Genomic DNA, 13,582 nt, shown 5'->3' with positions numbered 1-13,582 from the left:
GATGGGTGGCATTAATGTGACGTGATGCGTCAATAGGAGCATGATTAGGAGGCACGGAAGTTTTAACGAAAGTGCTACGCCACTGACTAACACCGGTAAATGACGACACTAAGACGTGACCAAATTGATAAACGACCATATCACTGCGCAGTGATCTATGATTATTCCTCATTCAAAAATATATCCGCGACATCGCTGGAGGGAAGTTGGCGCAAAATACGTAGCGCACATAAAAGTGAATTCCGCAAAAAAATTAACGTAACTTGTTAAAATGCCACCTAAAATCAAAGTTCTTTTATGAAATTTTCCGAGAGATATGTCGCAAGATTTTCGAGATATCACTCTTCTATCGTGAAGAGCGTGACGTTTTTAGGATTAGTCATTAACCGTCATGCCGGCGCCAGGACCCACATGTTGGGTCATCATCCACTTTACAAACTAAAAATATCTCCCATTAACACGTTCAAACGAGTTTTCCTAATAGCAACGCTCCATATGACGAGGGATAGAGAATAACAAAATTAATCGATAGCGACAAGAATTAAAAGAAAATGACAAATATAAAAAAAGTATTTTTCGACTGTTTTGTAGGTATAGTTGGAGGGAACTGAGCAAAGCAAAACGAAAAAAAAAAATCGTTTCTAATGTTTGTACTTTTTTATTTATTACCGTTTTACAGTAAAATTTAGATCGGGCACGGAGTGTATTTACAATTCCTTTATTTACACCAAGATTTTATAAAACCAAAACGACTGTCAAAAATCGTTGTCATTGAGTATCAAATCAGACTTGGTATGTGAGGAAGACAGCTCAGTCCTAACGTGAGACGTAACCATATCATCCAAAATGCTTTGCGTGCCGTGGCAAGGTTATTTTCCCCGTCTTTTTTAAACTAATTGAATATCGCAGAAGCTTTAGTAATTAAACTTTTTCTGACTTGTAAAAAGCAGGCAAAACGACCGCAAAGTATGATGGATGATAGCGGGCCTTCTTGGGCAATTTTTGGGGGGGGAGGGGGGGGTACTTCCCGCATTTTCCTGGTCATCCATACCAAATCCGCTCCATAAATCACGAAACCAATTCACTAACAGAGCTTTTGTTAACTGCGCACTTTAAAACAACGTTAATCAGAGACAGAACTGTTTGAAACAGGAGGCGATTCTGTATCAGAGTTTTGAGCGCTGCAATTCAGACCACGTTTAAAGCTGCAGAGGATCTCTGCTGTTTCTGCTTCCTCGTCGTTTGCTCGGTAAGCTGGAGAGCCTTCAGCAGTACCAGGGCTATCGATACTCTCTTCGTCTGTCTCATCATTCAAGTTTAATTCTACCTTTTGAATGATGCTATCGACTTCATCACTTAGTGTCCCTTGCTCGTCTTTATGAGTCCTTAAATGGGAGCGTAAATAACGAGTCTGTATGAAGCCCTTCCCACACAGAGGGCACTTATGGGGGCGATCCTTCGTGTGGGTCATCTTATGGTAGTAATATGAACTGTAGTATGGAAAACACCGTCCGCACTGCTTGCATTTATGGGGTTTAAAGCCTGTATGGCTACGAGAATGAATCTCTAGTTTGCGGTGGGTCTCGAATGCCTTGCCACAAAGCACGCAACAGAATCGACCATCTTCACTGATGCTCGCATGTGACGAGAAATGCTGCTCCAACTGTTTCCCGTTCTCGAATGTCTTGCCACACGTCAAACAGGTCGTTCCTTTGTCATCCACGTCTTTCGCGTTGCTGTTCACCCTTGTTGACTGTCGCCCACTCTCATCATTCAAATCATTTTCATTTTTAGACGCGTTGTTAACTATGACTTCTGAAAGATAAGGATCAACATCTTCCATGTTTTTATTCTTCTCGTATAGAGTATCCATCCTAGGTATCTTTGCTTTTGGTGCTATTTCTAGATTCTCATCTCTCATTTCACCCGGGCTCCTGCTATTTTCAAATCCTTCCCCATCTTCTACGAGGGTCTTTCTTTCTTCCTCCTCCTCGTCGCCCTTCCTTTTGTCTTTTGTTTGGTGTGCCATTAAGTGTTTCAGAAACTCATCCTTGTCTCGAAAATCCTTGCTTCCACACTGCAAACATTCATGGTTTTGTGGCTTCCCGTGATACGAGTCCAAATGAATCTTGTACAGTTTTTTGTGGCCAAACTGACTCCACATTGCGTACAAGTGACGTCACGGTCCGACTGTTTGCGCGGAGTATACTGCTGTGACCTGGACCCGTGGTGTTTAGTTTCCACAGGGCTTGCTCTTCCTTCGCTGCTTACACTAGGGCTACCAGGTCTTGCAGTCGAATCAGTCTTCGGACTTTCAGCTTTTTCAGCCGAAGGGTACTCGGTCGAGTTTCGTTGCATTTGGTACAAGTCAGGAGCACTTGCCCTTCGCTTTAAAGACAACGAATTAATCAAGGCTTCTTTAGTCAGCTTTTTGATGCTGTTGCGGCGCTTTCCTTTTACGTCCTTCATCGTACTTGAATTATCAATGGGTTCTACTACAGCAGAGTTACTTGCTTCCAAGTCGAATTTTCCTTTGTTACTTTTAGGGTCGTGGCTCTTGGTAACGGGCAGAGGAGAGTTCGATCTACTCGAAGTAGGGCTGGAGTCTGCAGATACGGCAGAACATACGTTCAAAGGAGACGAGGTCTGCGAGATGCTTCTTATGTCAATAAGAGGAGGAGGAGGGACGACAGAGGTGGCAGCTTCTTCATGGTAGCTCTTGGGACTACTCCCTGAATGAACTATACTGGAATACGACTCTTGTTCAGGAACATTACGACAGCGTTCCTTAGATGAAATAACCTCGCCCCTTCGTTCACTATCATAGTTCGGTCGTAATCCAGGCTGTTGTCGTTCAACTGGCTTATGCTGCATAGCGATGGGATTCAGTTCGATTCTTTCGATCTTGACAAGGTCACTTCTGTGATCGGGAGGCTCGGGTGGAGGGGAATCTCTGTCTTTCCCTTCAGGATTATGTAAAGATTTCTTATGCCTGAGTTGATAAAGCGTCTCTACCTCGTCTCGGACGAACGCTTTTCTAAACAAAGGCATGTGTTGGTTTCTCATGTTTCCTTCGGCAGGAATACTTTGTTGTTGTAGCCGTCGTAACTCGTCTTTCTTGCCGTCGTAGCTACCGATGTGATCTTGGTTTTCTTCCAAGCTGTGTGCAGGGAATGGAGGTCTTTCTGCTGACCAAAATGCGCGTGCCTCGTCGTCGTTTCTGCTTTGGAAAGCTCTTCTTTTCAGGAACAACTGCTCGGTATCGTCCTGCGAAGGGCGTTGCCTCGCTATCAGAGGTGAAGCCAACTCCTTGTCTGTTGAGTGAGCAGAATGAAACCTTGAAACATCTTCTATCTTTCTGTCTTCAAAATTAGGAAGAAAGATGCGGGTTCTTGTTTCTCTTCCAATCACCTCGTCTCCCTTAGCGCGCGAATCACGGAGGAAATCCGACGCTCTTCTCTTGTTTCTGTTGATCATGTCAGTATACGTTGACAGCGAGACTGCCTTCCTTAACTTGGTTTTGCCATTGCTCTTGAACAACGAAGTTTCACGCGTTTCAAGAAAGTCACTCCTCGAAGGAATGCGCTCTTTATTTCCTGGATCAGGTTTTTCAGAAGGCAGTTGTGCAGACGCCACGAGGCGTCCCCATCGACGACGTCCTCCAGGTTCGGTTGACTCGTTCCCATGCTCTCCTAACTTATCCTTGTTTATATCCTGGGTTTCATGGGACGTGAGGTGATCCAGAAACTTACTTCGTTGTTTGAACGACATGCCACAGTAGTAGCACTGTAGAACGTCCAAAGTGCTGTGGTAGCAATCCATGTGGATCTTTAAGAGATTCTTGTGATCAAACGTAAGACCGCATTCACGGCAGCGCGGCTTCATGTGTCGCTTCTCGATGTGCATACGACACGACATGGAGTCAGCAAAAACATCTTTGCATTCCGAGCAGGTAGCTGTACCCAAGGAAAGGTTATCTTCTTCACTTTGTGACGCTAATGGAGACGGCTGCTCTCCTGGGGATTTCTTAGCTTTCGCCTTTTTTTCTGTATTATCAGCTTCATCATCATCACCACCAGCTTTCTGGGACCCTCTGGGTTCCTCTCCCTTCGGTGAAAGAGAACCTTCTGGAGTAGTGTTTGAGCTTGTTCGATGACGACCCTCCATAGCGAAACTCTTTAAATTCATAGTACGCCTGACGCCTTCAATAAACTCCATCTCTTCGGGACTCTCGTCAGCCAAGCCATCCTTTTCTCGATGTGATATCAAGTGGTGGAGGTACTCCATCTTGGACGAGAAGGTTTGTTGACAGCGGTTGCATCTTGGCGCGCCTCGTTTGATGAAGATCTTAGCTTGGTCACCGAAATTCAAATCGTCACTTCTTCTTAAGATCGATGAATCGTCTCTCGTGTTGAATGGTCGACCGCACATCGACTGCGTGACTGGGATCGTAAAATCTTGGTCGCATCTCTGAAACAGGAATGAAAGGAATCGCGCTAGCCTTGTGAGATGGGCTTAAACCAGGACTCTCCATGCTGTCCTGCATCACCTCCCTTTCCTCGTACCGAAGCATCTTCTTCTCTTGTGGTTCGAGGTCGTTTGGGCTTGGTTTTCGTTTGAAGGCGGGCATAGCTATCGAATGTACTCCTAGGAGTGATGACGCTTGGCCTGTATTGCCTTGATAGTTCCTCCCTGCTGCTAAGGGGCCCCTGTTGTTCGTAGTATTCAGCTAAAGTAGAGCTCAGTGGATGATGTAGATCTTCTTCTTCCCCGAACAATGTTGCTTCAACTGTCCTTAGCTTGGCCTTTAGATTATTGCGCACAGCTTCCAAGACAGCCCGATCAATCCTTTTTTCTCTAGGCACTGGGCCGTACATCATAGGGTTGGCTTCCGCCCACTGCCACGGGGCAACAGGTGGCATGTCGTGGTAAGCTGCCTCTTTCTTCAAAGGCAAGCTGTGGCTCCGACCTAACGGTCTCTTCTCGAGACGTCTCTGCAGCCCCGGTGGCTGAAAAGGCATCAGCCCGAACGGAGAAGGCACCCGGGATTTATCATCCAAGGAATGATAATACATAGGTCCCCTGTTATGGATCGGTGCTAACAGCCTATGATGATACATACTGTCATAACCCTGACTGCGAGAAATCATTTCTCCTTCGTTTAAACTCTTGGTTTGAAATGTTTACTTCTTGTGGAGACTGGCTCGTATGTCTTGAGTTTCTATCATCGCCTTTCATCTCATGGAATGCTTCTCTTAAATTCTCTTCCCTTCCTGGACTTGGTGTTGCTTCTCTATGATGTATATCATTTGGTGACAGTGAACTGCCATTTACTCGTCTTCTCTCAGGCGATTCACTCCTCCTTTTGGAATCGGGTGAAATAAGATTTGCCAACGGCTGAAATGTTTGTACTTCAAGCTGCTCGGCGGGTAAAGTCGCGGTTTCTCTCTTGGAAACCTTGTGATAATACTCCATGTGTAATTTAAGGAGCTTGTCATGATCAAACTTGAGTCCACAAACAGGACATACTGGTTCAGTATTATGTGCCTTGACGTGCTTTGACAGGGCCTTGGGGTGGTCAAAGATGTCCTTACACTGAGGACAACGTACCTTGATGTTATGATGAACCTTCATGTGGATCTGCAGCAGATTGCCGTGTTCAAACACCTCGTCACAATGGGAGCACTTGAGGTATTGCTTAGGCATATTTTCGTGCTGTTTCACCTCGTGGATCTTGAGCGCACGGGCCGAATTGAATGTCTTGTTGCACTGGCTACACGTCCACATCCGACAAGAACACTGTGAGGAGGAACTGGAACGATAAAATGATCGACCATTAACGAGCAAACCTGGAAATTACCGACACCCAAACAGCATAGATTTCTGATAAATAATGACGGCTCTTATCTACACTAAAGAAAATCATTATAAGCTATTGTGCTCTCATAAGCACTTTAGGGAATTGAAAACAATGTACTTCGAGAAAACCTTTCTTTGAAATGAACTCCGCGTTAGCGCAGTTTTTTTAAAGCTTTTATTTGATTTCCTTAGCATAGAAATAATAAGAGATTACGTTTCCAACACACTTGGGACATAAACCATTGTTATTCTTATTTATTTAAAAACGAACTAAAGAAAAGTCTAGAACTAATGTGTTTAATGAGGTTATATTTTCTGTATTAATTATATCCTGCACAATTTTCAAACCTATAAACAACATTACTCCTGCCTCAGCTTTGAATTTCTCTTATGTCCAAATTAATATTTATCAAGACGATTGTTCAAAATATATTGTACATTACATTCTATTATTTTGCAGCAGAACAACTGAGGCTAGTCAGAAACAGGGCATCGTAAGAGGGTTGCTAGCACTGTGACTACACTTTACACTAAGACTTTGCATCTCAGAAAAAAATCCGAGCTCCAGATGGCATTCCAACTGCATGACCCTCCGTACTCTAGTCTGTATGACACTGTACTTCACATGAAGTGACCAATCACCACCAATTAAAATTGTTCCCAAGTGTATTATAAACTCCATAAACAAAGTTAGCTAGGTCCTTGTACAAGACATAGTTGTGACTCACAGCCTACAGTTACACAACAATGACAAAACCCAGCAGGGGGACAGGTCAGTTAATTTTGCACACAAATTAACAATTTTACATGATTATAATTCACAGAAAATCGCTCTTAGAATTACAGGAGAAAAGAAAAGACAGATAAAGATTACAATCAGGAATTAATTAAGTGTGCAGTGGTGGTTTATAAAATAGACAGTATAAACTTCTGAGTTGACCCAAATAAAACCCCTCCCGGCACAGTAGTGTTCTAATTACCACTACTCATGCAAGTTCATAATTAAATATAGCCCTAGAGCTCTGAGAAACATTCCTTTTAGCCTTTACCCACCTATTCATTTCTTCAGTATCCTCATCTTCCATATCATTATGAGGGGATGTGGACATTGTAACACACTCCTCACTTGGAACACCAGAATCTTCACTCTTTGTCATGTTTTCAGAGTCTGTGGAATACTGTTGTTCAACTGACTTAAATTCATTATTTACTTCATGTTGTTTACTAGGGCTTTTCCTTGGAGGAGACATATTGCTAGACCTTGTGTGTTGCATGTCCCTCATGTTTGATTCATCCAGCTGATGTGATGCATTCCTAGCTGATGTTGCAATCATTCGGTAGAAATTATGAAGCCCTTAGGCTTACAATCTGTGAAATAAATGAAATAAAAATTATTCTATTGACACAACTACCACACAGATCACCTTAACACAGAAATCTTGCAATTTATGCATAATATGAGTGAAAAATGCATTTTCACAAATACATCCCAGGACTCAGTATACTTGTTGAAAAGAGCTCCTTAAAAATTGAAATTTTGGCAATCACAGCACAATGCTTGATTGATATTTTCAGCATACGGTATGTGCACTTATTAAAGTAATATATGATAAATTATTATTTTCATTCATGGCTTGTAAGTCCAGATCGATCACACAAAAAAACATAATAAATGGGGAAATCTTATTTTTAATACTTATACCTTATAGTTTAATGCTAAGTTTACTGCATTAAAATAAAGTTATCAAATCATATTTCATCCTGACAGCATATACTGTATTGGAGGTGGCAGGACTAACAAAGCTAAGGTTTACGTCTGAATTTATTTTTTTTTTACGTCTGACGTCTGAAAGTATTAAAGAACATAACTAATCTTAAGGACTTCAACAACTGAGTGAACAACAAAAAATGATCTTAATTCTCAACTAGTGGCTGAAGTTGTTTACACATATGATTATTCTTTGGATTAATTATTCTTTTAATTAATTATCAAAATATTTAAAATGCCAAGTGATTATATTATTTTATGGAAACTTCTAACACTCTGTTCAAAAATTAGCTTGTCAAAAAATGGTAAAATTCATGTTTAACAATCAGGCAAAGAATAAAACCTAAGAAACAGCTTTCCACCACAAAAATGCTAAAAAAACACAGGTTGTTTTTTCTATTTGGAAATATCTGTGGAATACAAGCCTTTCGCTCTTCTTCATTGAAAAATTACATTGTTACAGTATGTAAACAACATTAGGTACATTAACTTTCCAGAAAGAACTTGCAATTTTGTCATTAATAAGTAATGTCAATCATGAAACTTTTGAATATTGAATTTGAATAAAGCAGCTTAAAAACTGATCTTAGAATTTATTTTGTAGTGTTATTTTTTTACACTACATTGTGATAAGAGAGAATCTATTTTTCATCTCATATTAAGATTTAAATATGGTAAAAGCATAAATTTTAGAATGAATTACTTAAAATTAAGTAATTTAATTTGACAAAGTTCTTTTCCAGCAAGACAAAACCACTTTTGAATTAAAATAACATCATATTCATATGTGTGAGTAAGACTAGATAATTCTTTATTTAATAGATTGAGAATTTATAGAATCATGGAGAAAAAATATGCAATTTAATGATAACACTTCTAAAAAACAATACTAAAGTTACTTTTGCTACTTCTTCAAATGATAATAAAAACCCCTTTTTATGGTGATAATGACTTTTTTTATCATAATAAAAACAATGTTGTTTTTATTTCTGTTAAATATTTAAAAGTATTACAGAAATAACAAGATCAAAATGTTAGTTGGAATCTAATTATAAATAAAGCAATGTTTCAAAAAAAAAATTTGAACAAGTCTGCATAACAATCCATTCATTCCCATTTTGAAATTACTCTATTCTCATCCAAAAACACATACTCAGGAAATTGAATACTTTAGATTTATAGTTTCTATACTTGAAATATAATGTTTATGTTACTTGCCATGCTAATCTAATAAAACAATGGGGGGAAAAAGAAACTCCTGCAATAAGATGTTTTGATTTTTTGTATCAGAAAATAAGCGAGACATACTTGGAAGTTCTGAAGATTATCTAGAATCCTTAATATTTTAATGAATAACTGTCCAAAGTGATTTATATTTTCTTCAAGATTTTCAAACAAATATTACAGAGTTGCTTTTATTCTCAAAATTGCTTTCAATCTTGAACTTCTCGCGAAATTGGAATCAAATTTGAGGAAAGAATAAAATTTGGATGAAAACAAAACAATTGGACTATGTTGTAGTTTTCGCAACATTAACTGCAAATGAGATTAAAAATTTCGTCAATAAAGACTCACTAGCTCAAGAATTATGCTGTAGTTTAGTGTTTTAGGTGTCTTGATGAAGAAACTACGTTTTGGTTGACCACAAGAAGTGCTTAACTAAAAATACTTGAAGAGAAAGAGGATCAGTTATATTGATAAAACTAGTTTTTTTAGCTCCAAAATACCTAAACACGTGTCTACATGTAATGCAAAAAATTATTCTTCAAACTCTTTTGCTTTGAGGGATTATTTCTGGGGTTGTTAGCACATCTATTCACAAGAATAAAAATGTAAGTTGAAAAACGGAAATAGAATTTAATGTTGACCGCTAACTTCTTTGTCAAAGTCTTAGGAAAGATTATCTTTAGACATATAAAAATAAAACGCTTATTCTAGTACTTCCTCGCTGTTTTTAGAGCGCGTTTTACATGTATTACACCCATCTTTTCAGCTACAAAATAGAACATTGTTCTTGGGTTTTGGCTTGGGAAGTGTTTTCAAGAACTGATAGCCATGAAATTATGAGTTAGACTTCAAAAAGGTATGATTTTGGAAGACAAACGAAGAAATATTTGCAAGTTCTCGCGCCATTTTTTTCCGAACTCAGACTGGTCTGGTTTTTACAAAGAAAGCTTATCCTTTTGACTCGCATAGGCCGAAAAACACCGTATACAAGCCAGAAAGACATACCTATAGAACAAGCTTTAGTTTAGAGATAGTTTAAGATGGAAAACAGTGAGTATAGGCCGCTAAGTGCTGGCAGTTTTCAAGATAATTTCACTACCGGAGGTCATTTGACGACTATAACGACATGACATCATATATTCACACACATACAACAGCACACAACATACGATCAAACTTGAAAACAACTCACGACTTACCCTGCTTAAATCTCTCAAAAATACCTATTTGAGCTTAATATGATCCAAAGCAGTTGTTAAAACGAGAAACATTGGCTGTAGGGGAGATTTGTCGAAAGAAATCAGCCTGCTAGCCACACATGCCCCAAACCTATTCAACCTACGACAAAGTGTGACTTAATTCATCTATGCAAATTCAAAATGATGACGTCCGTGATGTGGAATTTTCACGTCAACTTTATTTTAGTGGTCAGAATACGAAAACGATGCCCCTCCTTGATTGGATTAGAAAGCGTAGAGGAAATAAGACTTGAGGAAAATGATACGATCGCGTGGGGAAAGGCGATATAAAAGGCTTTGGACATGATATATGGCTGTACTTGTTATTGTAGTGATAGAAACATCACGAAGATTGATAGCTATAAGACTAGATGAGATAATTTTGAGATTATTTTTTTTCTTCCGGCGGAAGTAAATAAAATTTCCACAGGAATCCCGGAAAATAAATAATTATCGATGATCGTTCAGCAGAGTTCATATCCAAAAGAGTTGGAATCATAAATTAAAAGTGTTTGGTGTTTGATACCAATACAAGAGGTCTTAGTCAGGGCAACCAAAGTTGAGTCTGAGACCTTTTTTTTTCAAATGCAAATTTTATAGAGACATGCAAATATCACAAAAATAAAAGAAGAAAAAAGGTGAACAAAATAATAATATAAGATAAAATTATTTTAGAACTAAAACGATTTTTAATAATGTAATGAATGTTGATATATATTTAAATTTTGATCTACCGTAATTTTACACTATATTTCTTATCTTTTCCCCAAAAAAATCTCACCTTTTCTCCATAATGCACAAAATTAGCAACATAAGCTGGGTACTCCAGTTTGAAATTCTCTGTCACACAGCCTATCCCTGATTTCATATGGAATTATTATGAACACAGTATTTTAATATTGATTACATCCAAGATCCGTGAAATTTCCTGGTGCTTTTATAGTTGAAGTTGTGTATTCTTTACCTTGCCATTGGTATTCGCGAATATTTTACACTGAAATAAGGCTAACCCGGTGTATACCAGACTGTAATCAAAGAATTTGATCAGGACGTCTGCAACGGACGCTAAATATTTGACTAATTTGAAAAGAGTCTAGTTCTTATGGGATTTCACTGCCCAAAAACTTCAACAAATCAAGCATTCTCTTCCCTTTCTTAAAACACATGCTGTACTTTTTCTTAGCTATTGGGATAGGGAGGTGTTATGAATATAAACACACTAATCTCCATAACTTTTTTATTCTTTTCTTCATACAAATTTGTTCAAAGCATCAAGCTAAGGCTGCATTCATAATGTATGGCGGGGGGGGGGGGGGGGGGGGCAGGTGAAATCTTAAAGACCCTCCCTTGAAGACCCCCAAAAGATGACTATCCTTCCCCCCCCCCCCCCCCCCCCGGGCAATCTCTCATAGCTTTTTCTAAAAATTTTGCATCCTCCCAATTCCCTAAAAAAAATTTGGAACCCATTTTACAGGTAAAAGTTTTTCCAATCCCCCCCTAAATTTCACCTGCCCCCCCTCCTCTGCCATACATTATGAATGCTTCCTAAGACCAAGATTACTTAATAATGATTATTAACCAACAACTTGAAAATTTCACAGCAATAGTTCCTAGTTGGTCTTTTAAAAATGTGTACAATTGTATCTAGCTCCATATGGATGGAATGATCACTGTCATCTTCCCAATAATCAAGCTGTATTTCTTTCACAAGAATTCCAGTCTGATTATCATACAGTCCAATACCCCCCTTATGTTCACCCTGTGATGACAGCACTACGAGGATGTCCAGTTCATCTTCAAAGTCAACATCTCTGACACATGAATACCCTGGGTTATCATAGTCTAGAGTGCTATTACACTTTATTCTCCTTCCGGATGAACTAAATAGGGTCATGCTACCATTTGTTTTCTTGACATCTTGTAGATTGATTGAGTGAGAGGTCTGTATTTCAAATAGTTGCTCTTCTTGGTCATTGTGGACTACATCAAGCTTTAAATAGCTGAAAAAATAAAGTTGCAATGTAAATTTATTGTCTTAACAGGACTCTAAAGAGAATAGTTTCAAATTCCTGGTTCTTTATTGAATATAATTTGTATTTACAAGTTTTCTGATCAACTCAGCATTGGATGGTTATGCTCCTAAAATCTATTTTTAATACTTTACCTGATAAAATCTGACCCAATGTGCAAAATACGCCCACTGTTGTCTTTGTGGAAGTATGCTTGATCTTGCTCTATGGTCTGTACAGCACTGTTGAGGAGACCATGTTTCACAGGTACCTGATCTTTCATGGTATAGACTTTAAATACACTATTTTGTTTCTTTGGACACACAATATAATGCCATGGAAAGCCTCCAAATGAAAGCAAGTGTTGGTGACTACAAATTTGTTGAAGAAGAGTGGGTTTGTTGTCAAATTTGACATTAACTGGCACCCCAAAGGGATACTCTCCAACAGTTCCCCAGTTTTCATCAATCCTCATGGACACATCATGTTGATCAAGACTGCATTCAGTAAAATTGTACAACTGACCTATTGAAGCTTTAGTTGTAAACTTATCTAAGATTTCTTTAAGGCTATAAAGTTTCATCATTCCTCCTTGATGCATGATGAAGAGGATGTCACGACTAATTGATGCATCAATGACATCAGCACCAAAAACATTTCTGACTATAGGAATATTCGCTAGAAACCTCAAAGGTGCAATTTCAAACAATGTCAAGTACATTAATGTGCGAAAAACACAAGACCTATTATCCAGTGTTGCTCTTGGAGGCATTTTAGCATGAACAGATGAAAGAACCACTTTATGTAAATCATTTTCCCAGAAGATATGCTTGAATTTATATTTACTTGACAAATAAATGGATTGTAATTTTCTACCAGATTTGAGATCTTGTCGTATAAGATAACCATCAGCTGTTATTGCTATCAAACATGGACGAAAATCTTTGTTTTTCTCGCATTCTGTAAAATATCTTTGATCCAAAGCCGATTCAAAAAGCACAGCAGACTCTATTTTCTCCTTCGTACGTAAAGGAGGCAAACTATAGATCTGTAAAGGCTTTCCTCTTGAACCATTGGTATTCAAGACAGTCCTAAATTTGTCTAAGAACAAAAACTGATACTCAAACGCAATTGGATTCTTTGAAGTTTGACTCCACGCTTTGGTGAAATGGTTTGACCCCTTTGAGATTAAGGTCCTAATAATCCCTATATCGTCTCTTACGGTTGATCCAGTGACAGAACGGTTCATTATTTGTAAGCACAAGTTCTTGTGGCGCTTCTTTAACCTTGAGTCCGCCATTTTGGATTAAGAATAGCGTGAGGAGGACTGGTAATGAAATATTAATTTAAATACAATATTTAAATATTATCAACCTTTTTAAGGTTTCATTACAAAAATATATACATATTTCCTTCAGTTTGTCTTAGTTTTGAAATCATTTGTAATTTTTTACACTCATATTTTTAAAAAATTAAAATTC

General features: G+C 38.5%; 1 protein-coding gene and 1 non-coding gene across 2 annotated transcripts; both read right to left on the bottom strand.

Moving 5' to 3' along the window:
• Positions 1-638: 638 nt before the first annotated feature.
• Positions 639-10,212, bottom strand: LOC116308968 (uncharacterized). Its single transcript, XR_016119452.1, has 3 exons — positions 10,054-10,212; positions 6,913-7,227; positions 639-5,812 (listed from the first exon to the last, which is right to left on the bottom strand). It is a non-coding gene; the product is annotated as an uncharacterized LOC116308968 (transcript).
• A 1,283-nt stretch (positions 10,213-11,495) lies between these two features.
• Positions 11,496-13,393, bottom strand: LOC116308973 (DDB1- and CUL4-associated factor 17). The gene is made up of 2 exons (XM_031719497.2): positions 12,257-13,393; positions 11,496-12,092 (listed from the first exon to the last, which is right to left on the bottom strand). Exons 1-2 carry the CDS (start codon positions 13,348-13,350, stop codon positions 11,654-11,656), a joined length of 1,533 nt encoding a protein of 510 aa, XP_031575357.2. The 5' UTR covers positions 13,351-13,393; the 3' UTR covers positions 11,496-11,653.
• Between the last annotated feature and the right edge of the window lie 189 nt (positions 13,394-13,582).

Source organism: Actinia tenebrosa, unplaced genomic scaffold (assembly GCF_029948245.1).
Source record: "Actinia tenebrosa isolate PJP-AT-01 unplaced genomic scaffold, QUT_ActTen_1.0 PGA_scaffold12__29_contigs__length_12842862, whole genome shotgun sequence".
NCBI lineage: Eukaryota > Metazoa > Cnidaria > Anthozoa > Actiniaria > Actiniidae > Actinia > Actinia tenebrosa.
The sequence above is the reverse complement of the archived record's forward strand: the minus strand, read 5'-3'. Positions and strand labels throughout refer to the sequence as shown.